At 46.5% G+C, this 26,871-nt stretch overlaps 1 protein-coding gene across 2 annotated transcripts in view; it reads right to left on the bottom strand.

Annotated features, from left to right (window-relative positions):
- Nucleotides 1–9,733: 9,733 nt before the first annotated feature.
- Nucleotides 9,734–26,871, bottom strand: part of DENND5B (DENN domain containing 5B) — a 109,961-nt gene continuing 92,823 nt past the window's right edge. For both annotated transcript variants that reach the window (XM_004937901.5, XM_001235264.7), the window contains 9 exons: nucleotides 24,235–24,363; nucleotides 23,044–23,165; nucleotides 21,834–21,979; nucleotides 20,005–20,123; nucleotides 18,739–18,926; nucleotides 15,689–15,771; nucleotides 15,411–15,537; nucleotides 14,436–14,610; nucleotides 9,734–13,606 (listed from right to left, as the gene is read on the bottom strand). In XM_004937901.5, the coding sequence (XP_004937958.1) occupies nucleotides 13,423–13,606; nucleotides 14,436–14,610; nucleotides 15,411–15,537; nucleotides 15,689–15,771; nucleotides 18,739–18,926; nucleotides 20,005–20,123; nucleotides 21,834–21,979; nucleotides 23,044–23,165; nucleotides 24,235–24,363 (1,273 nt within the window). In that variant the 3' untranslated portion in view covers nucleotides 9,734–13,422. The remainder of the gene's footprint in view (nucleotides 13,607–14,435; nucleotides 14,611–15,410; nucleotides 15,538–15,688; nucleotides 15,772–18,738; nucleotides 18,927–20,004; nucleotides 20,124–21,833; nucleotides 21,980–23,043; nucleotides 23,166–24,234; nucleotides 24,364–26,871) is intronic.

Below are 26,871 nucleotides of genomic sequence, written 5' to 3'. Positions count from 1 at the left end.
AAGCAGGATGGGCAAGCTTCAGGCAACTTTGATGTCTATCACAAAAACCTCAAAAGCAAGCTGAGTGTCAAAATGGTTGTTCATGGTTCAGGGACCAGTCGTATAGAGGGGTGAAGGACTTAAATAAACAAACCGGGACACACATGTACCCTTAGTGACTTCCCGCAGGGCTGACTCCCTGTTCATATTGCAAATTATGGCATGCAAAGAAGACAAGGACCCAGTTGTTCCCTCCAGGGCACATCAGAGCTTGTGTGCAGCATGGGTAGTGTGCTGCATAGGCACGGCGTGATCTCACAGACATCTTAGGGCCATTGGGAAAAGTCCTGTGTCTTCACTGGCCCTTTGATGCAGAGACCACCAAGAAGGTAGGGTAGCACCAGCACAAGTAGGCACAGGAGGGGAAGGATATGTTAGGGTACTGGTCCTGTGAGGACAGAGGAGGTGTTCTGCAGCTTGTCTACTTCTCCCCAGAAAATGTACAAAGCCTACCACCTGAGCTTTTCTCTTTCTCGTTTGGACTGGTGTGATGGGGCTTACCTGGGAAGGTTTAAGACTGATGAGGTTCCATGGGAGAGGGACATAATCGCTCTGGGACTGAGCTCCCCAGGCCAATCTTGGGTCCCAGCCAGGCAGCAGTGCCCTGAAGCCTGTGGGACGTAGGCGGCACCCAGGTCCACGGGGAATCGGGGTGAATGCCTATGGAATTACTTGAGTGATGGCACCCCAAATGAGTTCCTGCCCTTCTTTTGAGCCCTGGGGGCTTCTGGAGAAGCTGCAGAGAGCAACCTGCAGGAGGTGCCCTGGCACCACCCTTCAGGCACAGGCACTTTTCAGAAAACAGGTAAGCAAAGTGATTGCTATGTGCAGCATTGTGAGCTGGTCAGTAAGAGACACTCCAAAAACTGGCCTTTCTAAAACCAGCTAGCACTGTGGCTTGGGAGATGCTATTTTCAGTGTGCTGTCAAAATAAATCTCTGTCCTTGGCTGGATAAGTGACTCTTCTTGTCAAGACAACTACCCTTAGCAGTGGCTGAGCTAGTGCTAACACAGGGCTTCAGAAACAAAAGCAACGCTTACTGGTTGCTTTTCTTTATCTGGAGGATGGAAGTAGGATAAGTGGCTGGCTTTGGATAACTTTGGATCCTTCTTGGCACTCAGAGTTGAACAGCTATTGGGAAATCATCTAATTCAATCCATGAAATCAAAACCAAAACGGTGGAAGGGTTAAAGCTCTCCCGCTTAGACCTTTTGCTAACGGCTTGAACGAAAGGGAAAATAGCTCAAGGTTCCAGACTCCTTCCTCTGCACCTGCCCTGGTTCTGGGCAGCCCTCAGGTGTGAGGATGCGTTGGTGCCCAGAATGCAGAGATGCATGTGCTGCAAAGGACCAGGCGTTTCCAGCTGCGTGTGCAGAGTGTGCAAATGTTTCTCACCTGAGTGGCTGGGTCAAGCCTAACCTCCTCTGAAACACATCTTGTGTAAAGTATCCATTCGTAGGAGGTCTACAAAACAGAGGGGGGTTTGTATGTGCCATTCTTTAGCGCAGCAGCAGCCCTTTAAAGCTCCTTTTATAAGCTGTGGCCAATGGGCTCCCAGCATGCTCCTTACTGTCAGTCAGCACGTAGATGCCAGCTGGGGCTCTGAAAACAACGTTTGGGGCTGTGCTGGGAGGCTGGGGGACAAATAACAACCACTAAATCCCGAAGTCCAGTTGAAAGCAGTGTCACCTCTCTGTCTATCCCAAAACAGATGAGGGGGTGGGTGTGATATGTCAGCACTGCATACCAGAGACTCTGTCTTGGGGACAGACTCTGAAGTAGCTCAGCGTCATAGCCCGCTTTTCTGCATAGCTTCCCCTGTGCTTAGCAGCAGCCTCTGGTAAACACTGCACTGCTTTGTGACTCCTGTGCCACGAGGGTCCCCTCCTAAGCCCCTGCACCGTGCTCTTGCCACTCTTTGCCTTAAAGTTGGGGTTGTTTTGTGCTGGTTTTACACCCACCCCATCTCAGGGCTCAGCAGGGTCCCCACAACCTTTTGACTATCTGTTCTGCAACAGTACACCTCCCTGCAAGGCTTACATAATCTACCACTACCATTGCTTCCAGCTCCATGTGTTTCCAAGACCTTACATTCACTGAAGAAAGCACAGTCCCCACACCCAACAGGTACATTCAGCCTGTGGTAACACCAGTCATGGAAAACTAAAAATCATACTCTAACAAACTGTGTAGTGTAAGTACCATTAAAAAAACCCAACCAACCAAACAAAAGAACAGTTAATGAAACACTTACCTTCCAAAGCATTCTTCAAGCGAGTTACAGCATCCGCTCTACATGGGGACTGAAAGAGCTTTAGGACCATGCATAACTGTAGGATCACGGCACAGTAGAGTAGAGAACCTCTCACCCCAGGAAAGTGATCTCCTCTGTTGTGTCCAGCAACAACACCTGGCCTCTTATCAGGAAGCTGACACAGAGACCTCCTTTTGCTCTGGGGTTGTGAGATGAATCTGACCAGCATGACCACATGCCTAGGGTGGCTCAAACCAGTAGGGATTAGCCTTTGTAGAAGGAAGAATGCATTACCTGTATCTGTGTAGGTGGGTTCTGCTGAGAGCAAGCTAAGCAAGCCCCAGATATTCTCTGCTAAGGAGCAATGCTATGACTTGCTGAAAAATACCTGGTTTAGATTGTATCAGATGTAACTTAGTAAGAAGGGCACAAAACTTGCCAGCTCTGACATCCCAAATTATTCACCAATACAGGATGCCCAGGATATAAGAGAAAGTGAGTGATAAAGAGAGAAAGTGAGAGAAAACCAGCTGGCAGCTGTGACCTGGCATTACTTCTGGTTTGCACAGCTTGCATCCCCGTGAGCAGCTTGCCCTGTGGGGCCTCTTGTTGGTTGTAGCGCACATTGTGAGCATTGAACAGGGCAGGATTGAGACCAGAAAGCAACATCTCAGGCCAGTGTTTTTCACTAAACACAGAATCACCTCCCAACACTAGAACAAGACAGAAGCTGTGATTCTTGATTTGACAGAGAGTACAATAATACTTGTGGTTCTGTTCTGCTCGTGAGATGGCAGTGGTGTTCGTGCCTGTGTTTCTGATACTTTAGAATTAGAAACTGAAACTGAGGTCACACGACACGATGACTCAAAGAAAATAAGTAGTAAAACACTTGCTCTCACCTTTAACTGCTCTTCTTCCTGTGCCCTCAGGTCAGTTCAGCTGTGAAGTGATGCTGGCTCTGGTGTGGGATAAGCTGTTTCAAATGTAAAGTGGCACATGTGGCTCTGGCCTTGCGGGGCAGAATAACCTTTCTGGCAAAGCCTGCACGTCTGTCTGCTGTGGGCTGAGCTCATGTCTGGTCTCTGAGGGTGTTGTACACCCAGACTCCCAAACAGCCAAAGCACAGGAGACCCCTGCTTAGTCACTTGCCACCTGGGCAAGCTTTCAGATTCATTGCTATCTTAGCATTTCAAAGGTGCACGCTGCAGTGCTGCTCATGCATTAGGAAAGAAATGTAAAGGTACATCCTCACCCTGGTTCTCTTCCCCTCAGAGAGACCTCTGACCCCACAGCACCTCCATCGGCACAGAGGTGGTGCTTGTGGTGCCGGAGGTGGTCGGCACGGGCCTGCAGACCTCCAGCTCCTGTGGGCAGGGGGATGCCATCACAGCTCACTTGAGGCTGTCACCCCTTGATGGGGTTATGGCTCTGCGTTCCCTCAATCCTTCACTCTGTCTCCATCTGAAGTCTCCACAGAAGGCTGCTGGCTGCCTGAGGGCAACGAGGTGGGCCCCTGTGCACACCAGGCCTGTGGCGTGGCAGCCGAGGAAGAGGAGGCAAATTCTTCATGCTCCAGTTGCTGTTTTGTTCACAGCCCTGCAGCTGCTGCTCGCTGAGCCTGCGTGCTTCCCTGTGGGCCCTGTCTTCCTCAGCTCTCCTCTTTCTTGATCTCTGAGCCCACACTGGCTTCCCACATGTCAAACATTTTCTTAAATTTATTTTACATCTTTGATAACCATTTGGTCCTCCCACTTATTTTGCTACCTCTCCTCATCTCTGTTAGGATTCCCTTTGGATAAAGGTGCCGAGGCACTGGCACAGGCTGCCCAGAGAGGTGGTGGATGCCCCATCCCTACAGACACCCAATGTGAGGCTGGACAGGGCCCTGAGCAACCTGCTCTACCTGTGGGTGTCCCTGTTCATTGCACAGCAGTTGGACTGGGTGACCTCTAAAGGTCTCTTCCAACTCAAATGATTCTATGATTCCTTCTTTGGGGAGCTGCTGTGATCAGCCAGCACTGCTGCAGGTATGGATGCAAGAACAAATTCTTTTCAGCCTCATCAAAACGTTTTTTCCCTTGCTTCAACATGCTTTGCCTTTCTACTTCCTTGCAACTCGTGCTAAGAACACACTGCCCTTGGAAAACCCTTGTCTCACTGCACATACCACAGCCATGCGCTGGTGCTAGCTCCAGAGCCAGGCAAAGGACAGTAGGAAGGTGTTCAGACAGCCCTTTTCCCTGCCAGCTGTTTCTCTTTGTGCATTTCATGCATTTTTAATTGCACACACTTCTGTTTGTCCTTAGCTTAGTGCTTTCATGAAGAAAGCATGGCAGTCACTTGATTTGCAGTCATCCAATTCTCCACAAGAAAAACCCTGTTTTGTAACAGACTTTCCGTAAGTCATCCACAGAACAATATTTGAATACGTTATTTACATATTTTCAGGGTAGCCAGAGGGGGTTTGGTTTTAATTAGCTGAGTAAGAGAGCCATGAGTGATTACACAGACACGAACAGAGCTGCAACCATCACCTCCCAGCTCCTTTCCCGTGGCTCCTATGCCAACATAGCTAAAAACAAGAAGAAAAATAGCACAGTCCCTTGGAGGCAATCATTTCGTGAAAGAGAGGATGGGGAGATGGATAAAGATGTTACAGTGTGTGTTGTCCATGGAGTCCTCAACAGTTTTTCCATACCTCATTCACTGCCTGAACCAGAGGCAGAAAGTCTCCACTAGCCCTGGGAGGAGTGAAGGCAGTGTGAGCCCTCGTGCCCCAGGCAGTACTCTGGGGGACAACGGGGAGTTGGGGAGGTTCCTGCATGGTGACATTGCCTGCTGAGATCTAATTCAATGAGCAGCAGGCTCTTTCCTCCCCCATCTTGATGTAAAACTCAGCTTTCTTCTCTTCACAGCCCTAATGCTCAGCACAGCAGTCACTCACTCAGAATGCCCCTGCTTATGAAAGTTGAAGGGAGGGAAGTCCAAGGGGATGAGGGCATCCCAGGAAGCTCTTTGAGGAGAAGCCTCACTCAGTGGCTCAGCCTGGGGCTTCCTCAGGAACAAGGCCAGCTATGGTGGTGGAGTGGGACAAGGCATCAGGCTTGAAATGCTTGGGACAACTTGCAAGCCACCCTGCATCAGTTCTGGATGAAAACATTCCAACACTCTAAAAACATGCAGAAGCTGGTCCTGTTACAACATCACAGGAGAGCTTCCTTCAGCTGCAGGCCAAGCACAGGTAAGAAACTGAGGCATGCAAGCTCCAGCTGGAGAAGTGCTTCTGGTACCTACGGCCCAAGGTGAGCTCTTGGGAGGAAAATGGGCACTGTTCCTTGCACTGCTTTGCACTGTTTTGTCCTGATCTAAAAGGAAACAGGGTCTTGGATTTGCTCAGAAGAATGCTCTGTGCTGCTGAGCTGGATGGGCTCTACCCAGGGTTTCCTTCAGTTAGTGCTAAGGCCAAACATGCTGTTCACAACTCTGTCTAGAGTTAATATGGCAGAAGTCTTCATCACTGCCAATCTCTCACCTGTCAGACACAGCATCTTTTCACTGCTCTGATGGTCTATGGCTACCAAAGAGATGAACACAGGGCTTCTGAATACCTTCATTGGAGTGAGCCTGGCCCTCCACAGAGACGAGCACGCTGTACTCAAAATGCCAAGCTCATCTAGACACAAACCTCTACGCATGAGAGTGGGACTGGCTCACTATACATCGTGTCCTGGAAGCAGCAGCAACAGACACTTTGCTACTTTCCCCGAAGAGAGGTGCTCCTCCTGAGGGCACAAACGAACAGGCCAGCAGACAGCAGTGCTCAGGTGTGCCTTCCTAAGCTCATCACTATTAGGAACTGCCACTGACTTCAGCAAGGCCAAGGTTCAACAGCCACGGTGGATCACCTTTGTATTCGCTCCTCCTACGACACACGTTTCAATCAAAGACTTGAGAGTTCACAGCTCCTCCGTACTGATCGTTCCTTATTTCTCAGCACTGTGCTGACACAAATGACGAAGCCTGGAACTCATCACAGCTACCCACACTGCCCCTGCCGAGCACAAATTCATGCTGACGTCTGAAATTCTCTTGTAACAAAGTCTGCTCATAGGACGAATGCAATAGCTTCTATGGTCCGCAGGTTTTTCCTAGTTCTTCTGTGTTCCTGTGACCAGGAATGGAAATCTTTCAGAAGATGAAAGCTGGTAGAGCCCGTGGGTGGTGTTTTACTTTAGTTCCCAGTTTTGCTAAAAGTCATTTTTACATAGGGGAGGAAAAATGTCCTGTGCACCACAGCCACTTTCAGCCAGCTTCCTGCTATTTATACAGTCAGGAACCACAGACCATCTGCAAGAGGTTTAGATCTCAGAGAAGCCAGTAGTGACACAATTTCAAGCTGGTGGGTTCAGCCTATGTGGTCTGATTTAAGCACATCCTATTTATCTCATTGGGTAATGACAGTCGAAAAGCCGCATGGGTGTGAGTAGGTAAACATAGTTCAGGTGAGAGCATTGATCAGGAGAAACAGACTAAGGAGTCGATGCAAGAGATCTCAGCTCTCTGAAGTACAGGAGCATGGTGTCCCATAGTGTTCTCAGGTGACTCTCTCTTTGAACCAGAGCACAAGAAGCTTAAGCTTGAAGGCATCCCCATCACATCCACCCAAGCATAACTGCTGCTTCTTGGCCTGGACAGCTCGTCTTGTCCCAGTAGACCCTGCTCCTGGGGTAGAATGAGTGCCTTCTGGGAGAGATTTGGACTCAGGATGGAAAGCCAGGCGGACTTGCTCTTGCAACCATCTGTTATTCATTCCTCCATTTTGGTAGACCAGCGCATGTCCACATGCCAAAGATCCACAGGTTTTATAAACGCCTTTAATCCGGACTTAACCACAGATGAGAACCCCAGGGTACTTCTGTCACAACAGCACAGAGAAGCTGCTCCCAGTCACACACCAGTTCAACCCGAGGGCTGAACAGCTGCTTCTCTTGGCAAGGCAAAGGCAGGCCAAAGAGAAGACCCAGCACTCTACTGCAGCTCCCTGCCTGCAGAATGGGACACACCATAGCGCTCCGATTAAAGGTCTCGGTAGAAGACAAAGAGACCTAGAAACTAAACCCACATTTTTCTGGCCTCTATCCTGTGCCTTTCTGAGGCAAATATGGAATTTATCTTCATGGCTAAATTATTAATATATCATAGAGAAAACCAAACCAAACAAAAAGGCAAAACAAAAAACCACCATCAGACCAAAAACCTCAGTCCGTCCCCCTTACATTTCACTGTCCTTAAGCTCTTATTTTTTGATGTGTAAAGAACATGCTAATATGTCACTTGGATCCCTTTGAAGAAGTGAACTCAGTATGGGAGGACAGTGCTGGAGGGGATACTCATAAAGATTAATGTTAGCTTAACCTCTGCAAGCTGCCTCTGCTGGACTTCTCCAGGCTTAATTAGAAGCAGCCAAGTGAGGTTTCCCTTCACAGGGCCAACTGGAGGAACTCATCTCTTTCCTCTGGCTGCATAGGCAATGCAAGGAAAATGGCTTCCCTGAGCTAATGACGGCCCCTGTGGAAACCTCTTGTTGAAAGCCCAACAATATAAAGATTCTAGAAGCATCCTTGGGGTGCCCCTTGCATTCTCCATGCCTGTCTCTTGCTGGGATAAAAGAAACCCCATGGTAAGCGTTAGAGCTCGTCAGGCACTAAACCTGCTGCACAGTTCTGTCAATTGCTCTTTGTAAACAGAACTCACTTCCTCACCACACTCACTTGTGCAGCATGTAGCCCAACTGTGGGGCTTGGCTACTTCTGCTCCTCATACAAGTCAAGTAGACTTGTCCACGACTTGGACAGCCACCACAAGCAGGAAAAACAGCATCTTAGGGATTATTTGATTACTTACACCATCTACTCTAATATATGTGGATCTCTCGGACATAAACCACAATTTTAGATTTATGGATCCCACTGAATCAATGATAAGAAGGTTGTCACTCAATTACACAGCAACAAGAGCCTTTACAGCAATGTTTCTTGAAAACTATGCAGCGGGTAAGCACTGGGGGGTGGGTTTGTTCCCTCTGCTTCACTTTGAGAAAGATGAGTTTGGTCACATGAGAAAATAATTTGTTTGGTCACATCTGACAAAGTTCTTTCAGAAGAGCTCTGCAAGGTCTGTGGAGAATACCGATGGGCCCATTACAGTGTCAGCCCTTCCTGCAGAACGGTACCTTTCCAGTGACAGATGAGCTTCACAGTGGTTTAGGCAGAGTTTACCTTAATAAACCACTGTAGAGAAAGGCATACAGAAAAATTTCCCATTTCCTTCACATCCTGTGTGGAACTCAAACCAGTTTGTAATGATACGTCTGATGGAAGAGCAGGAGAAAAAACATGAATGTCAGCAATGAAGTTCTCCCTGATGGCAGTGACGGGAGTTCAGTCTTTGAGCTGATGGGGTGACAGGGAGGGAAGTGACTTTGTTCTTAACTTGAGCACAGTTTGTTCCAAGAAGCCTAGCTGAAACGCCGACAAAGAACAGATCAGATCAGTGAGCTGTGCTGACTCTTACCCATGTGTGTTCTCTCAGACAGTTTTATTCTACTTTCCCTTTGCAGAAAACACCGCAGTGTTCCCAGATTGTACCACTGGCAGTGCAGTGGGGAGGAAGTTATTTGCATTTCCTCATCAGGACACATTCACTCCTGCTGTACATCAAATATTTACAGTCTTTAGGAAGCCAGACCCTTCTATCTCTGATTTACACACGTCAGCCTAAAGCACTCAGTAAGGAAGTGTGTTAAGTATGATCATTCCTACTGACATTTGACAACAAGCAGCTCTGTGGATCTTACACACCTATATGGGATCCTGTATTTTTGGTGCTACACTGCTGATAAACAGTGGTATCCTCAAATGATGTATTTGAGGATGTCTACATACATGCAGTGAGATCTGCAGTCCCCTCCTGAGACTGTCTGCATTTTCTAAACCAAGAGTTAACCTCATAAAACCATAACCATAGGATCATAGAATGACTTAGGTTGGAGGGGACCTTAACAATCAGTCAGTACAAACCTCCCTGCCATGGGCAGGGCTGCCACCCAGCAGATCAGGAGCTGGGAAGCACAGGGCAGGGGCATTTCTGAAAACCCGGTCCAACTTGGGAAAGCCTTCACCTACTAAGCAGGGCATTTCATTATCAATCTGTTGCAGCTTCCTTGTTGCCAGCACCCACCTGTATCTTCTCTATCAACCTCTCTCATCACGGTGTGTGCTAACACAGACAGAACGGAGGGCAGGAATTGCATTCCAGCTCTTTGGCCCTATGTTTGAGTATCAGAGCAACCCAGGCGCAGGGGAAAGGCTCAGATCAGCTCTCCAGCTTGCAACTCGACTCTCAGCTCTTCTGCAAGGAGAAAGCGACACCAACCATTATTCTCACAGTTTTATTTGTAAAGGACATAGCATGAAAAGCCATATTTCAATGTACTTCAAAACCTGAAAAACCCATGTCAGTTTGTGATATGTATGTTAAAGTGCTTGATAGAACAATACTTTTACTAATGTTGTCTTGAAAATAATCCAGTTCTTATTCAGTTAGTAATAATGTAAAGACAAAATATACTTAATGGAGACACCAAAGGGTCATTTGAAGCCATACAGGGCACATCTGTACATTTCAAGTGTAACACACGATATTTCCCCGTAAGATGCGCACCTTCATTTGATTGAAAGAAGGAATTTTCTCAAATATGCCTTTGCACAACTATTCTAAAAAGACAGCTTTGAACAACGATTCCTAATTACACATGCCAACTCAGAATAAACATGAGCAGATTTGTCACTAAACAGTAGAATCGCATTCGCTTCAGAGAATTATAAATACAGGTTTTGTACACAGTGAGGCATCGGATTCTCTGACTCTTCCCAGTCTTCATGCCGGATGTTAGGATAACAGGACTATGCAAACTCAGACATCTGCAAACAGGTATTGGGTAGGAAATGTTTTTTAGAAGCAGATACCACAGAGCTTTGGTCTTTTCCCAGATTCCCTTTCTCAACCAATGAAGGTGCTTTAACACTGAAGTAAGAACTGCGTTAGCTTAGAAGGACCCTGGTAGGTTTCTCGCTCTAGCGGGCAGAACCATTTCTGTAAGCCTCACAGAGAAAACCTCACAGTTTCCAACAAACAAAGGTAGTCTACGAAAATAAGTCATACATGAAAGAACAAAAATTCCCTACAAAGAGTCGTACTCCCAAGGTTGTCAAACATCCCATCTCCTGGGAAGCAGGGACACTGCCGCACCCCTCGGCAGACCTTAGGGTGCTTTATTGCCTACAGAGAACTATTAGACAGACATCATTTTTATCATACTGTTAATCTGATGTGAAACCTGACATAAAACAAGTCAACGCTCGCTAAAAAAGAAGATGTGAAACTGCGTTCAAGATAAGTGCTAAAGGTTCCTCAATGTAGTTTGAAATGGGGGAAGTCCCTGTTTTGAATTTTCAAATGTCTCAGGTTTTGACTCATTTTAACTTAAGAAATACTTCATCTTACTGCCCTTTTTGGAGTGTACATTCACCCATTCCTGACCTTTAGAGGTGCCTGTGTTTCTACTTTATCCTGCTTGCACTTAACCCACGTCATGTTAGGTGAATGTCATGACTGCTTAAGTCATAAATAAATACTGATCTGAGATCCATGCAGCGTACTTTTGAGAAGTATCCAGCAGATGCTGCTGCAAAGAAATCCAAGGACTAAAGAGGTTGTTAATTCAGTTGAATGAAAGCCACTTAGGCTGGGCTGCGCATGAAAAAGTCACATATAGCAGTTATTAGACATAAAATGCCTGAGTTGTATAAGAAATCAAAACACTGCCTAAGCAGTGATTACCAAGTAATTCTGCCCCACGGCTTTTGGTGCTAAACGTATCATTTACTGGTAGAGGAACACATTTTCAACTGCTGCTATAGGGTTGTCACATATCTTCTGTGGACTTTAAGCAGACACGTCTGGCCGCTCAGAAAACCCTCACACCCCAAATTTCACCCTCCCGGAAACGTCACAGAGCCGTGGGCTCTGGCTGCCAACTCACACCACCACTCACAGCCCTAACATTAGTTGCTCACCACCCACAGTGGTGACATAGCGGTGCTGCCTACAGTGTCCACGATGAGTTCAGTCAGTTTAAGAAAGTACAAGCACAGGAGGAAGGAACAGTAATTAAAAGCTGGAACTCCAGTTACAGTCAATGACTTCCTGACTTTGCTTTCTTAAAAACCAAAACCAAAACCATTCTGTAACGTGAAACTCTTCCTTCTATTGAAATGGAGTCACATGAAGAGTTTCCTTCTGGCCAGGAACGTGATGCAAACCTTCAACACCAAAATGTGTGCTGCTCTAAGAACTGGACAGTAGAAGGATCACAGGAAAGGAGAGCAGCTTGACAAGAGGCAGGTGAGAGAGCAAACCCTACTTCTCATCTTCTTTCCCTTTCCTTAGCACGCTGCCCTTGCTCTACCATGTGTGCACCATGCTGAGATGTGTTGCTGCCCATCATTCCAAAGCCCCTCCTAATGCTGCAGGCGAGTAAAGTGCCAGGCAGTTACAGTACCACTCAGGGCTTCCTCAATCCATAGCTGATGGCTCCAGCTGTGAGACATCCAGGAAATCCTCTGACAAAATGGCTAAGATCAAAGGGAATAAACAAGTTAAGGCAAACACCTATGTTTAAACTAACCTGCACAACTGGAACTAGATGAAGTTAACGGTGCCCTCAGACCCTTACAACTCCCAAACTTCAAACAAGGAAAATACACTCTGTATTTGCTGCATGGCATCTGACAATTTTAATGCAATCTGTTGCTAAATTTTTAGCTTAGCAGACTTCAGTTGCTCCCCGTTCCTCTTCAAGACCATAGCTATACAAACACGCGCTATTACTAACACATTAACTGGAAAGAATGTAGGAGATCCTCAAAACACCAATTTTTTTCTCCTTTCACATCATTCATTCCTTTTTTTTTTTTTTTTTGTTCCTGGATAATTAAACAAACAAAACCACCAAAATAATCAAAGGTCCTGTACTTCTAGGAACACTCGTCCTGTGGGATAAAGGAAGACTAGTAACCTGTCAGCAGTTCAAGACCAGCTCAGTATCACAGTAACATTGGTGTTTGCAGCGATGATTCTCTTAAGTACAGCAAGAATTTGGTAGGAGCCAAATTCCTCTAGATAGGAGGGGAGAAGAAAAAAAGCCATCCACAACACAAGCTGGCTGGGGGTAATGGGGAACCACCAGAACACCTAGACAGATGAGGAACACAGTGAGCAAGCCAACAAGCCATCGTTTCCCATCTCTAGAACCACTTCCACAGGTCTCAGGCTCCAAGGCTCAGCATCTCACATCTCCAGTGTTTAAGCATTTCAGCTCCTGTGTCCTCTTCTGGAGATCAACAGAAGTGACACAGAAGACCTTTACAGAAAAAAAAAAGACAATTCACAACTTCTGTGCATTGAAAGGGCTGGGTCTCTGAACAAACAAAAAACAAAGGGAGACCATGTACAGCAGGATAAACAACATACACTAACATTTCCAAGAGTGAGACAATCACAATGGCTACATAAGGATATTTGCTGTATTCATTTGCAATACCTGAAAAAAGCCCTGCTGAGTTTGCGCTGTATTTACACGTTGATTGGCTTCTTCCTTGCAAGCAAGTAGCAGCATCCCTTCCCACCGCAGTCCCTCCCTCCCCAGCCCCTCCCCTGGGTTTGAGCTACTCACAGTCAGAACAAGAACATTCAGTCTAAGAAAACTTTCTTAGAGCAATATAATTTCTTAAAGAAGATAGCGTATTTACACACATCAAAACACATGAAAATACTCTATTTTATACTAAATTTCTGTTTCAAATAAACTACAATACTGCATCTTAGCTTTCTGCAGCCTTAGAGGACAGTCCCGACGGAGCACAAACTGGGCTTCCCGCTCCCATGGGAGCCGGCAGTGGTGCCTTGCAGCGATGCGCTGCCGTCGCGTTCAAGTCCCGACAGGTCTCCCAGCTGTGATTTGCTTGCTTGGGAAAGGAATAATGAAGTTCTCAGCAAAGCCATGCTAAACATCCACTCCTTTAATGAGCGATCCTTCTAGGACGATGTTGAAGTCTTGCAATGTCTGTAGGACTCGGATAAGGGAGTTGACAGTCATGCGGTCCCGTAGCAGGGCGTTCTCCTCGTACATCCTTGTAATGAGTGGGCATTCAGCCAGTAAGGGGATCCACTGGGGCAGCAAGTGGTCCCTGCCAAGGGAGGAAAGGAGTGACCTCAGCACCATGCAGAACACATCTCAAACTGACATGCTACTCCAAGAACAGAGCCTATAACTCTCAGTCTCTGTCTGAGGGCAGTGCACGCTGTTTGCACATAAAAGCTTCCTGCGTAATCATAACCCACAATTTTGTTAATAAAATAGAAGTGACTGTCTGTAACGTAGCAATGAAAGTGGAAAGATACAAGCACAACTGGACAACTGACTACGAAAGAATTCAGGAATATTTTCTAATCAGGGACAGGGTAAGTAAAACTTGGGGAAAAAAAACAACAGATGCTTTTTCAGCTGTTTTTCAGAGTCCAGGTACTTCTTTCTGGATATACCAGCTCCCCAGTAACATACAACTGAGTCTCTCTACTCCCCACAGGCACAAAACAGGAAGCACCCTATGTGGGAAGAAAGATAAATCTGGAATAGTTTGTCAGAATTATAATAGACACCCCATTTTCATAGGCAGTGATTCAACGAAGATTTGGAAATGCACCAAGTCTTGTAAAGAAATTCTGCATTCCCAAAATCTGCACTTCATCACAAGTACAGTTTCGAGACAGATTTCATACATATGACTGTCAAGTGAGCAGGTACTTTAAAAGCTAAAAACATTCTTAGAGGTTTAGGCAGTAGCTATGTATTGTTACTGCTTCTCTGCCATGATTTTTTCGTCAACTATTAAAGCTGCCTAAAATAGGCACTGGTAATAGAAGGTACAAGATCTCTTAAAATGGAAAAATAGAGGTGGTAATAACAGTAACATGTCTAGCACAAGAGGACACACATAATGAAGAGCTGTTAGGTACCTTGTCCCCAGGCAAACCAGAATTTGGAATTTGCCATCCTTTCCAATGTTCCTTGGAGCTGTATTGATGGCATTCACATAATGGCAGAAGGTTTTGCATGATGATCTCTGCAGCAAAAGGGCCTCCTCGTTGTCTCCAATCTGGTCACTGGTCTCAAAATAGGCAACAGCTTTCTCTGTGGTAGGGAGAAAAACCAGAACCCGGTGAGAAGTCCTTCAGTACAACCAAGACTTACCCTACCCTAACCCATGGGAACCCTTGAACAACCTGCCAAGAGCGATTGCACAGTTTATGTATAGATTCCTTGCCTTGAAAACAGCACGTCGGTGGTGATCTCCACCTCTGCTACGTGGCTGTGGTCAGCAGATACACTGACGTACGACACGTGTAACATCAAGGAGCTGCACCAGTGTCTACCAATGGTTTCACTGTGATACCATCAGCTTTGATTTTTCACTTTCTCTGAGTAAGCGCTTACCCTCAGGCTAAGAATCTCAACCTGTCAACATTTTTTAAAGGAATAAGCAAGACTTAAATTGCTGTAACACAGGCCTACAGATAGATATCACCAGAAGACCAGTACAGTGGTTAGGACAGCTCTCAAACAGCTAGAAATCTACATTTTTCACTCCCTGAGCTTTCCCAACTCTTCTTCCAATATCAACTGCTGTTCTACTCCAACCTCCAGTCCGCTTCCTTTCCTGGGCAGGGAAACAGTTGTTTGAACATTCATCTATGAATATGTGACTAGAACCTAAAATGCTCTTACATTTCTGCAGATTCACACTTACTCTTTATGTAAAGTTCTGTACTTCTCATCTTCCACTCCATTTCTCATTCCCTTCAAACAATCTGGATTTTGCTAGGCAGGAACCAACGGCACCCTCGCTGAGCAGAATCCCACGACTGTATATAAGTAGTCATTTTGCCCTAATCTTTCATCTCCTTCTACCTCCAAATCACACACCAGCTTACCTATGAAATCCCAGATGAAGACATTCTTATGAAAAATGCGAGCTGATTTGAATCCATGGTGGAAGACCTGCTCCAGTGCTGCAACCAAGCCATTCTCCCCACACAACAGAATGGTAAGGCTCCCTCTCTGTGGGAAAGGGAGAGTCTGTGAGAACACCTTGTCCTGTTCATATGCCAACGGGCTTAAAATCTAAAGGTTAACAATCTCTACCAGTCAATTTCTGTTTATAACTATATTGACAACCTGCTGTAGACAACAGACAGGTAATGTTAAGTACCTCTTTCTCTGGCTTGTGGAAATGTTTCACGATATTGTTCACAGCTTCTCCAATTCCCTCTTGGATCTGTCCTGCATTTGGCTCTGTGAAACCACAGAAAAGACAATAGATGAAGATATCAACTTTAAAACATTCATCAAATTCTCACGATGACATAGCTTGAACTACAGGAATTATTCTGTATCTTCAACAAGAAAGAGTTCAGGGAGTCATTTGTCTCGAGTAAAACCAAGTCATAATTACAAGCAACCAAGGAGCAATCCCGGAATAGTAAAATAAATTGCCCTACTTAAAAATGCACAACCCGAGGGTCTGGCTTGATAAATATTTTATTTTAGCTAATCACATCTTGTTCATCACAGACTGCAGCAATCCTCTGATGAAGAGACATGGACTGGAAGGTTGTAGGCAAGCCGTTTTACTTGCTTCTATGCAATTCATGCCAGAAAACCCTGCACCTATGAATTCCTGATTTGAATCCACAATGAGCCACAAGAAGTAACTGCTTTAGATATGCGTCTAGTCATTGTACCAGCGTGAGGAAGTAGATGCAAGAGGATACTCCTTACCGATACTTCCAAGAGAAAGTAATCTTCAATATTAAAATGTATGCCCTATTCCTGCTTTGAATTGTTACGCTGTGTGCTTCTGCTACTGAATGATTCTATGCTTCCACCTGCTACTATCTCATCTTCTGCAAGTACTTCCAAAAAGTTATCTAGTCACTCACACACACAGAATCACAGAATCATAGAGGTTGAAAGAGATTTGGAGTTCATCTAGCCCAACTCCCTGCTAAAGCAGGTCCTGTAGAGTAGGTCGTACAGGAATGCGCAAGCAAACAACCTACTGCAATATGAGCACTTGGTATGAAAAGCAAACCTGACATCAAGACTGGCACCAATTTGTACTTCATCCAAACTAGAACAAGCAAAAAGTGTCTCTAAGTTTCAGAAAGTGTACACAGTTCACAGAAGATGGATTTTTGTGGAGAGAGTAAACGTGCAATTTTTATTTTCCCAAATCTATCACCATCACAAAGGAAAGCCATTGAATGATGAAGGGTGATGGAGGCCCAGGTGGTGCCCAAAAACATGCATTTGAGCACCGGCAGAGACCAATGTGGACTTGTGCCTAGATTGCAGTCAAGCATATCTGTGAGATTTGGACCACTGAATGGGGACTTAGTTGGGTTGTGCTGTGGGGCTGCTGGCAGCAGATCTTGGTGCCCATCCAACAGCATCATCAGCATTTCCCTGGCCCTGCCTGGCAACTGAGGCATGCAGGGTGCACTTACAGCAGCAGAGATGAGTGGTTTGGGAACGCAGCCCCCAGGGTGGCTGGCAGGGAGCAAGGGCTGGGAGGGTTTGCTACTAAGAGATTGGGGCACTGCTGCTGCCCACCTTAGGGACAGTAATGATGATGTCACCTACACAACCCATTTCCAATAGCCTACGTATGTCTGTGCCTTCCAATGGGCAAAGAAGCAGCTGAGTTGTGCTACATGCAGACCAAAATAATGAGTGAGGTCAGATGACGATTATCTTGTCTGCAGAACGCTCAGAAAATGGCCTGCAGGGTGAGCAGGGGCCTGCAGAGTTGGTAGTCATCGCTTTGGAACACGACTTCCCAGCTGAGGTCTGGGCTGCCTTTTTCCAAGGACACCCAGAAGACCTTGACCCTCTGCTCCAGTGGCTCCAAGAAGAGATCGTAAGGATCTTGATGATGAGTGATGGGAGGTGCTTGAGGGAACAGTGCACCATTGTGGGCTTCCTATGTATGTTAGGGCTCAACCAGGTGGCCTTATTGTGGGGGCTGCAGCTGTTCATCAAAGAGCTGACGATGCCTTTTGTGAGGGTGCTCATCACTACCATCACAGCCCTGTATGGCCTCAGAGCTCTGCAGGCAGCAGAACCACCAGGATGCTCATGCTGCAGGAGGACAGCCACCTCCAGCCCCATGGCCTCCCATCAGAAGCCTCTTGGGCTGTTCTACAAGCCCTGCATGCCCCAGTGCTGAAGAACTCCCCAGTGTCCTCAGTAGGGGTCCCAGACTTTAATTTTGATGATTATTCTATGGTTTCTTTCTGGATTTTCATATCTGTACAGATTTTCATGCCCTACAATTGTTACTCTGGAAGCATGGAATAATTCAGTATTATTTTACCTGCTCTAGCTGTGGTGTCCCTGTTCATTGCATGGGTGTTGGACCAGATGGCCTTTAGAGGTCCCTTCCAACTCTAAGGATTCTATGATTCTATGATTTTAGTATGTGATGATCTCTACAGTCTCTGGTAGGTCTGAGAAAGTATCTCCTGTAGCTCAAAAATTATTGGGCCTAAGTGTTCCCAGACCTAAGTAAACACTCTGCAAGGAAATCTGCTGTCCGCTCCTTCATGCAAGTGAAGAGCTGCAGTGATGATTTTTAGTTAATTTACTCTTGGAGGCTCATGTTTCCTTGCTTGACCTTTCAGCAATCATTTCATCTAATTTTACCAGAGCTGAACAGATTTATGTATATGATCCACAGTGTGCACTGTGCTCACCTGTACGCTGTAGTGGAGAATGCCTCTCGCAGCCCTTGCAGCCCTGTACCCTGTGTTGTAGCTGAGTGCTGCTATTCTCAAAAGCTCACGTGAGGGACATGAAGCTGATGTCTCCACACTCTCTGTGAAGATGGATCCTCTAGAGGACAGTTCACAGCACCTACAGCATTCTGAACTGACCCCCAGAGGTGCCTGTCTAATTGCTGACCGCAGAGAGCCAGGAAGCAAAGCAGCACCAGCTACTGCAGATTCTGCTGTTTCCCATTCCCCCATCCCATAACTATGCTCCAAGGACAGAGATATATTCTCTCTCAACTGTCAGAAGAGGAGAATGAAAGAGGCAACGTTCACCCCCACAAAGCAAGCTGCAGGCACAGAAATAGGAAAAACAGAAGCTCATGGCTATTCCTCTGCACCAAGCCTTGCTCCAGCAGCAGCTGTCCTGCTCACAGCTGTCCTGCCACTGCCCCTTCTCTAGAGCCCTGGGAGGAAGGACTGGACTTACTGGTGTTCTTTCCTGTGAGAGAAGTGATGCTCAGCCGCCGAGCTGTGGTAGGAGACTTCTGCTGGGGTGGAGTACGGCACTGCTTTCCCAGCTCCTCATCAGATGTGGAGGAGACCAGCTCTCCAATAAGGATTCGCTCCAAGCTGCCATCGTCAACGCCCTTTCCCAACCATCGCCCGCAGGGAAACCTGCCGAGTGCCCAGCAGAAACACAGGTCAGCCACATGAGTAGGTAGCTTTATCTCAAAGCCAGACAGCTAGCACCCATCAACACTGCTAGCAGGCAGGAAACACTGCAGCCAAGAGCTCTTCACAAACCAGAGCTCAGCAGGCAGTATCGTACTGCACCACAACTGAAAAGACCAAACCAGAGAACTACATCAGCTTTCATCCTTAAGGAAAGGGAAACATGCAAAGCTAGCATGAAAGCACTGGAAAACATGAAGTGCTATATACTTATTTAATGGGCCACATATAGCTCTCTACTGGGTTATTTTTCTGTTGCAGTCACACTGGCAGTCCTAGTGAACTCTACACACACATCCATGCTACCACTGCTTGTAGCTGTGTCCTCCTTCCTTCCCCTGTACTCTGCCCCCAACTCTAAGCTCTGGAGCTCACTCCTCTGAGGGGTAATTTTCCAAGTTCAATCTAGTTCAGTTTCTTCAATTTAGAAAAATTACTATCTGTTTAGCCAGATGTTTTGTAAAAGCAGTGGTGAGTTAGGAGATAATGTACATGCAAGAAGTATGTACTCAACAGAACATTAATCTGTTTCTCTGTTTGTTATACTACTTACAACATTTGAATGCTTTAAAAACAACAACGACAACTAAAATAAAACAAAAAAGCCCAGCTCCAAAAGCCCAAAGATTTGCCCTAAACTATCATTCCAGCTCTTGGGGTGTAAAGAGTTCATCTGTGCACAATATTACCATCCTACATTAAATCAAGAGATTTAATTATCAGATGTAAACATATGAATCACTTCAAAAGCATCCACACTGTCTCTCCTATCTCAGAGAGATGTAAAGAAAATCCTGCACTCAAGTCTCATTTAATATTTATCAGATTATTTGGCTTCAACTAGAGCTTCTGAAATGAGAGAGCCGGGGGTGGGGAGACCAACCCAGCTCTATCAGGTACCTAAATCAGCCCATGCTGCTCCACCATAGTTTTGCCCAACTGAAAAGATGAACGCCTTCTTGCTTTTTCTAGACTGATCAGTACGAATGTCAGACAAAGACAATTAGAACTTGTTGCTTACTTGTATGTGTGTCCTGTTATTTCGTTTCTGACCATGACACAATCAACCAGCCACTTGGCCAGCAGCCCTGAGTTGTCATGACCAATCTGAACAGTCGTCAGCTTTCCTAAATTCTGGCACTGAAACGAATAACAGTTTTTACGTCATTAAAAAAAAACAACAGACAACACCCCCACACACACCGCATGCACACATATGGTCCCCAATGTACGCTTTTCTTCGATCCCCATTGATTTAAACAGCAAGCATTTTCAACCAAACAGGCTGAACGTTTTGAAAAGCAGAATAAACTGTTTCATTGTAAGACAGGAGAAAATAAATACTGAAACAAGAACTGTTAAAAGGTTATGAAGAGACAACATTCTTTGCTGTGAGAACTCACTTTGAGTAATTCTGAGAAGTGCTAATTGCAAACATCTGAGCTAAGTTGATATAAAGGTGTGCCTTTGTGGAAGAAATAGACCTTCAGAAGAAACAGCTCCTCAAAACTGCATTTCAAGCACACTGACCTTTGCTTAAAAGGAATCACCCAACACTGACACAGTCTCTAAATCCTTCCTTATTTTCAAAAATCAGCTTGCTCATTGTTGAGCAAGACAAAAATCATTCTCATGAGACAGAATGAGGAAAAAAGAACTCTGAATTCCAGCACAGTATGTAATTGTAGGTGGGGCTGGCTGCAACGTCTATTAATGTCACCTAAACACTTCCCTTACAAGACCTTGGGTTTTGTTGTTACTGCCAAACAAGCAGCCTGGGCTGACGTTTCCCGCAGTGTATGGCTACCCAAGTTGCTATTTCTTACGAAAACTTCAGCCAAAAGAGTATTCCAGAAGAGTATCAGTATAGCCTGTCATTCTGCTTGTTAGAAATGTAGAGATCTTTACTACAAAATATTACGGTTTCAATAAGTCAGGCACTGAACCAGGAAAATAATTGTGTGAAAATTCACTTTTTATTTAAGAGTTTTTTGTTTGCTTGTGTTTGTTTGTGTTTTAATATTGTCGCTTAAGATCAGTCTGCACATGCTCAAAGGATGCAACTTTAGCAGGTTTTCCTACATAATCACTGCTTACTGGATATGGTACAGCCTGGAGCTACAGGTGCCTGACTGAGCCTTTCCTGCAGCCAGCAGCTGCTTTGGGGTGGCACCAAGCCAACCTATACTACATGGTGGGGGAGAAGGCAGAGGCTGAAGTACAGGCAAGTCAAATGCAAAGAAGTAAACACATTAAGCACTGAGAGAAGAGCCCAGGGAGAATGGCAGCTCTGCAGTTTTGTGGTGATAGTACCTAAAGCTGGGAAACTGAAGAGCACAGGGGTCAGACTGCGTGGTTGGAACGCATGTAGCAACGTTAGACAAGGAGTTGTACTGTAGCAGAAGGAGTGGAAATTTGGGACTAGCCAGAGGCTGGAAGGGACCAGGGTGGTGTTGAGTAGGAAGGCAGACTGAAAGAAGGGAAAGAAACTGGAAGGGAAATGAGAAGTTGTGAGTGAGTGAGTGAGTGAGGAAAAGGAAAATCTGGATAGCTGGCAAGGCTTGGAAGGGAATGAGATGAGGCAACAGAGTGACAGGGTGAGGAGTGGAGCTCTGGGCGGGGACGGGCAGCAGAGCAGCCTATGGTTAAAAGGTGGTACTTGCTCGAGGGGAACTTTCACTGAGCAGTGTGGGTGAGGAGCACACTATGTGCCCAATTCTGAGTTTCCAGCTACCTCGAAAACCTGGACAGAATCTGAAATGTTGTGTTCTCAAGACAATGAATCCTCAGCAAGCCTATGTTTACGTGGAAGTGTGTTTGAAAAGCAAAACGGAAAGAGAGTGCACTCACCTCAAATGTCATTTCAAGGAGGTTTTTAGGAATCTGCATGACCCCCGTGTCTCCGAGCTCTCCCGAAACACAAATCCACGGGTTGGATGTGGTTATTGCATTGCTCAGTTTTTTGATGGGGATTATCACTGCCCTGTAAGGGATCACTGAGGACAGAGAAGAAGGAAACATCAGCGTTGGCTTTTACTCCCCCTGTGGTAAATGCGGCCTATGGAGCAAAGCACGCCCTTCCCCTGAAGGTCAGCTCCCGCCTCGCGTCCCAGCAGTGCCGCAGCGCTGCCCGCCCACAGCCGGGGCCGCCTGGTGCCGCGCGGGGGTGCTGCAGGGCCGCGCTGAGGCGCCAGCCTGAGGGCGGGTGTGGGGACTCACATCCAATGTCTGCTCTCGTTGTTAGAGGAAAGGAAGGGAGGGGGAATCTTCGAGGCGTTCAAGGAGAGAGGGAGAGATTTATGCCATAGAGCGAAGCACAAAGCGCCTCGCATCTCCTCCTCCGAGACCTCTGTGTCTCTGTCAGCCTGCGGAGAGCGCTGGGTGTGCTTTTAGGGAATGGCGGAGAGAAGCATTAGGATGTAGAGGGCTTGCCAGGGAGGGAACATGAAAGAGACTACACAATGCAGAGAAGAAAGCCAGGTGCTGCGGCACAATTTGCTGATTACCCTCCTTTGTGAGGATGCTCTTATCCTGCACACTCCTACACAGCCTTGCTCTCCAGCTGGTTTCCCACAGCAACACCTATGAGCTGGCAGCAACAGCCAAGGGCTCCAGATAAGGGCTCGATCCCTCACACAGTGGCAACAGCAACACAGAGTCACAGAATGGCTTGGGTTGGAAGGGCCCTCAAAGCTCACCCAGCCCCAACCGCCTTCCATAGGCAGGGCTGCCCCCCAGCAGCTCAGGGTGCCCAGGGCCCCATCCAACCTGGCCCTGAGTGCCTCCAGAGATGGGTCACCACAGCTTCTCTGGGCAGCAGTGCCAGGGCCTCACCGCCCTCTGGGTAAAGAATTTCTTCCTGACATCTAACGTGATTCTCTCCTCTTAATTTAAAACCGTTCCCCCTTGTCCTATCACTATCAGACTGTGTAACAAGTCACCCCCCTCCTGCTTACAAACTCCCTTCAAGTACTGGAAGGCCGCAGTGAGGTCTCCTCTCACAAATCCCAACAGCAAGATATTTTTATTCAGGGGTAAAATAATTGATTCTCCAACTCACCAATTGTGGTGAAGACGCTTGTGAAGCAAAAGTAATCCACAGCATTGAGTGAGAGAAGGTGATACAGAAACTGCTCCCGTTCTTCCTCGCAGCGCAGGAAAGCGTAACGCTTGTAAAGTTTCCTGGTAGAAAAAGATACATTTCTGCGTTGTTGAAAAAGTACCAAAGCAAGAGCTGATCTACACAGCAGGTGTGAAAAGTGAGACTCCCCAGCTCATGCAGGTTGCCAGAAAACCATAGAGAGCGCTTACCCTCTGTGCTACAAAGTGCAGATGTAAACTAGTGCTACTCACAACCTGAGCCTACACAGAGCAGCCCAATGTAAGGCTCTTTCAGCTTTCCCATCTTCCAAGGGATGTATCTTCCCAGAACTGAATAGCCATGTCTAATAACTTAATCTTCCTTCTGCTTCATGCTCCAGCAGATGAAACCAAACAGAAGGCACCAGACCATCTAAAACCAAGCAGCAAGCTTGCTGCCACCCTTCCAGGTCTGCAAACCCAGCGCACATCACTGGTTGCCCAGAGCAGTGCAAAAGCCCACCAGTAATTAACCTGGTCCAGCTCCAGAGGCATGCAGCTCATCTTTAGCTGTTCACTCATTGGCAGATTGCAGTATTTGTTAGCTCCCAGCATAATCAAGCATGCAACTCATCACAGCACCACTTCTGCTAAGAACTGCATGCAGTAGTTGGGACATTTTCCTTACATAAGATTTATTTTTTTTTTTAGTAGATTGCTTTGAGAAAACAAAGTCAGGGAGCAGGCAGTGCTTGTGCTTGCAAAAGGAGACAGAGCTGGGAGTGCTGTGTGGCTGGGAGGGCTGGCCTCCGGCCCAGTCCTGCTGCAGCTGGGATGTGTGCCTGCTGGAGTCATAACACAGCACCGCTGTAAAAAAGGCTGCAGCTTCACTTGCACAAGACTGTAGCACTGTAAGGCTGTGAAGTGGCTTGGTTCAATTCACTGATCCTAAACTGAACCTATTTTTCCCGAACATTAGTTTACTATGCAAAGAAGTGGACTCCTGCCCTGCTGGGTGGGCAGAACCTCCTCCACAGCCCTTCAGTCCCTTCTGTCTGGAAACTACCACATCCAGACAAGGCACCAGGCTGTGCCCTGAGCCTGCAGGGCCCCTGGGCTCACCAGTAAGGAAGATGTGGAAAGAAAGCTGTGAGAATAAGAGCCAACTTACTTGGCAAGTGGCTGGTTGGAAAGCAGCTGCTTCAGGTGCTGAGACAAAAGCTTCTTCTCCAGTGAAAGCCTTATCCAGGCTCGGGCTCGCCCCACATCAGTCTTTATCTCACTCATGTTCTGAACATGTCTGAAATGGGTGGGAAAATAAGTAATAATGAATAATATAGTAATAATAATAATAACAACAATAATAGATGAATCATAAAAACCCTACATGTTTCAAATAGTAGCATCCAGTGTGATGTAGCAGCTGGACTGGAAAATGTTTCTTGATTTAAATGCTGCAGAACCAAATCCCATCCAATCCCTACATGTGCCAAGTACAACAGCAGGTTGTGCGGTTACTGCTAAGTATAAAAACCTATACTGAAAGCCATTTATAGAGGAGTGGTCCTGCAGAGCCCTGCCCCATGCAGCATGGCACCAAGACCCCCAGCAGCCCCTGGCTGGCCTGGGAACAACAGCAGGACCTCCTGGGCACAGCAAGTTCATTGCTAGTGCCCTACATCAGCTGCTCTGTGTCCCAACACCTGCCTAGCCAAGACGTCTCTACAGACGCTGCTCCCAATTGAAAAGGGGAATTAAAACCTAACTCAACACAAATAACCATCATCCACCTCTGAGACCCATTTATGTAACAGTGGGTGCTGACACAAATGGGTATGTTGTCTGTGAGGGCAGAGGACAGTACATATCTTAGACTTTCTCCAAACCACAGTCTAGTCTGAAGGCTCTGACAAACCAAATGGGAAGTCCAAGGAAAAGGAGGGTTATTAGAGAAAACCAGTGACAGGCAGAATCACCTTTTCAGGGACATGTGAGGCCCTCATGTAAGCGGTAACCTGCATGCCACGTGCTTGGTTTGTAGGAAAGCAGAACTGTGCCACTGGGGCTTTTCTTTTCTACAGATTTGTCTTTCTTTTTTTAAACTTCCCATTTTTCAGGTTGGAGAATGCCAGAAACTCCGGTTTGAGAACACAAGGAGCTTTAGAAGAGGAAGAGAACTGCCATGGCAGATTGAAGCTGTTTCCAAAAACCCCCCGTTTAGTTAAATAAATAGCAAGAAAAATGAGTAACAGTTCCTAGCAGGGGAAAAGAAAGGGCTACAATTTCTTAATTTACACGCAGTTTGCATGTTAAGTGCATAGGCAGTTCAGCCCTCCCAACCTTTGTGGTATGCTCCACACGCCATCAGCCGAATCCTTGTTGCCATCATCCTTTACTGCCCCCCGTGCGTTGCTGAGTGTTAGGAAATGTGGCAATATTTACTCCAAAGAAAATCCAACAAAGTCATGCTGTGGCTGTTGCTTTCAATGTTGACTAGTCTAGTCTCACCGTCTCGTGTTTTTTTCCCATCTGTTATATCTCTGCGTTATATTTAGACCCTGCATTATTGGAGAAAACCACTCCCTTGTTTATAGAGCTGCTAATGTGACAGGACTAGGGCTTTAGGAGCAATCTGCGACGTACAACTTATTGCTGTCCATAAATACGTGTTTGCTCTGAACAAGTGAAGTGGATACCAGACATAGCAGCGCTCGGTGCTGTTCCCTGCTAGGCTAACCTACTCGAATTCTCAAAACAGATCAGCACCACAGGCAATCCCTGTGGAGGTGTCCGCATCGTGCTGCTCTGTGTCCTACGTGCACTTCAGTAATATGTGGTTTATAGGAGTAATGCGAGCTTGACAGTGGTAAAACCTAGGTTAGTTAGAAGGGCACAGTACACCCACATACAAGTCCTTGCTCTTTGTAAGCAAGCTCACGAGCCTCCGTCTTTCAGCAGTGATGCCTCACAGCTGAATCACCGCAGAGATCCTTGCTCCTGGCTCTGGAAAGCCCTCTGTGACACAGCCTCTTCTTGGCTCGGAGTGGGGCAGCCAGCATTAGAGCTGGCAGCCCAGGCTGCTGGGCACATCAGAGACAGGACGTGCACTCCACTCCGCTACACAGCACTGAGACGCTCTCTTCAGACATTTCTTGTCTTTTGAGATGGGAAGATCAAAGCACAGACCATCTCCCTCCCCACTCCCTTCAGCTTGGCTTAAATTACATCTAATATGAAATGCTAAGTTATTTTACGTTAAGTAGATTCAAATACAGATGGACTAAACCGTATTCCATGCATGCACTATGTCTCCTCATTACTTGTTTCTGGTTGAGACCAGATTGGCATAAACTGTGCATTTGGGAAAAATGCAGGTTGGCAGAAACATTAAAAAGATTCAGTGATCAGTCTTGGTGTCAGCAGAAGCAGAGTGTAACAGAACAGAACATTCAGGAGCTCAGATTTATTTCATTCTCACTGGTGAGAGTCAGAACAGCTCTATTTTTATCAGTGACCTCAGTGTAAGCCCGGTATGCTCACCACTGCACAAACTCTTTTTGTCAGAGAACTGAACAGCAATTTCAGTGCAACTCCCCAGGTTGAAACTTGCTTTTTAATCCCATTAGCAACAAAGAAAAATCTCTTTTCCCTGCCAAATGTAAGCCTGGGGTACGGTGAGACAAACTCTCTGCAAGTAACTGTGCTGCCAGAAAAGGTTACAGCTGCTCAGCATCACCACACCACTGAGGATGGCACGATGCTCCCGATCCTCTTGCAGTCAGAAGTGAGCTGTATTAGCTGGTGCCAC

Source organism: Gallus gallus, chromosome 1 (genome assembly GCF_016699485.2).
Source record: "Gallus gallus isolate bGalGal1 chromosome 1, bGalGal1.mat.broiler.GRCg7b, whole genome shotgun sequence".
NCBI classification, from domain to species: domain Eukaryota; kingdom Metazoa; phylum Chordata; class Aves; order Galliformes; family Phasianidae; genus Gallus; species Gallus gallus.
This window is presented reverse-complemented; position numbering and strand designations above follow the sequence as displayed.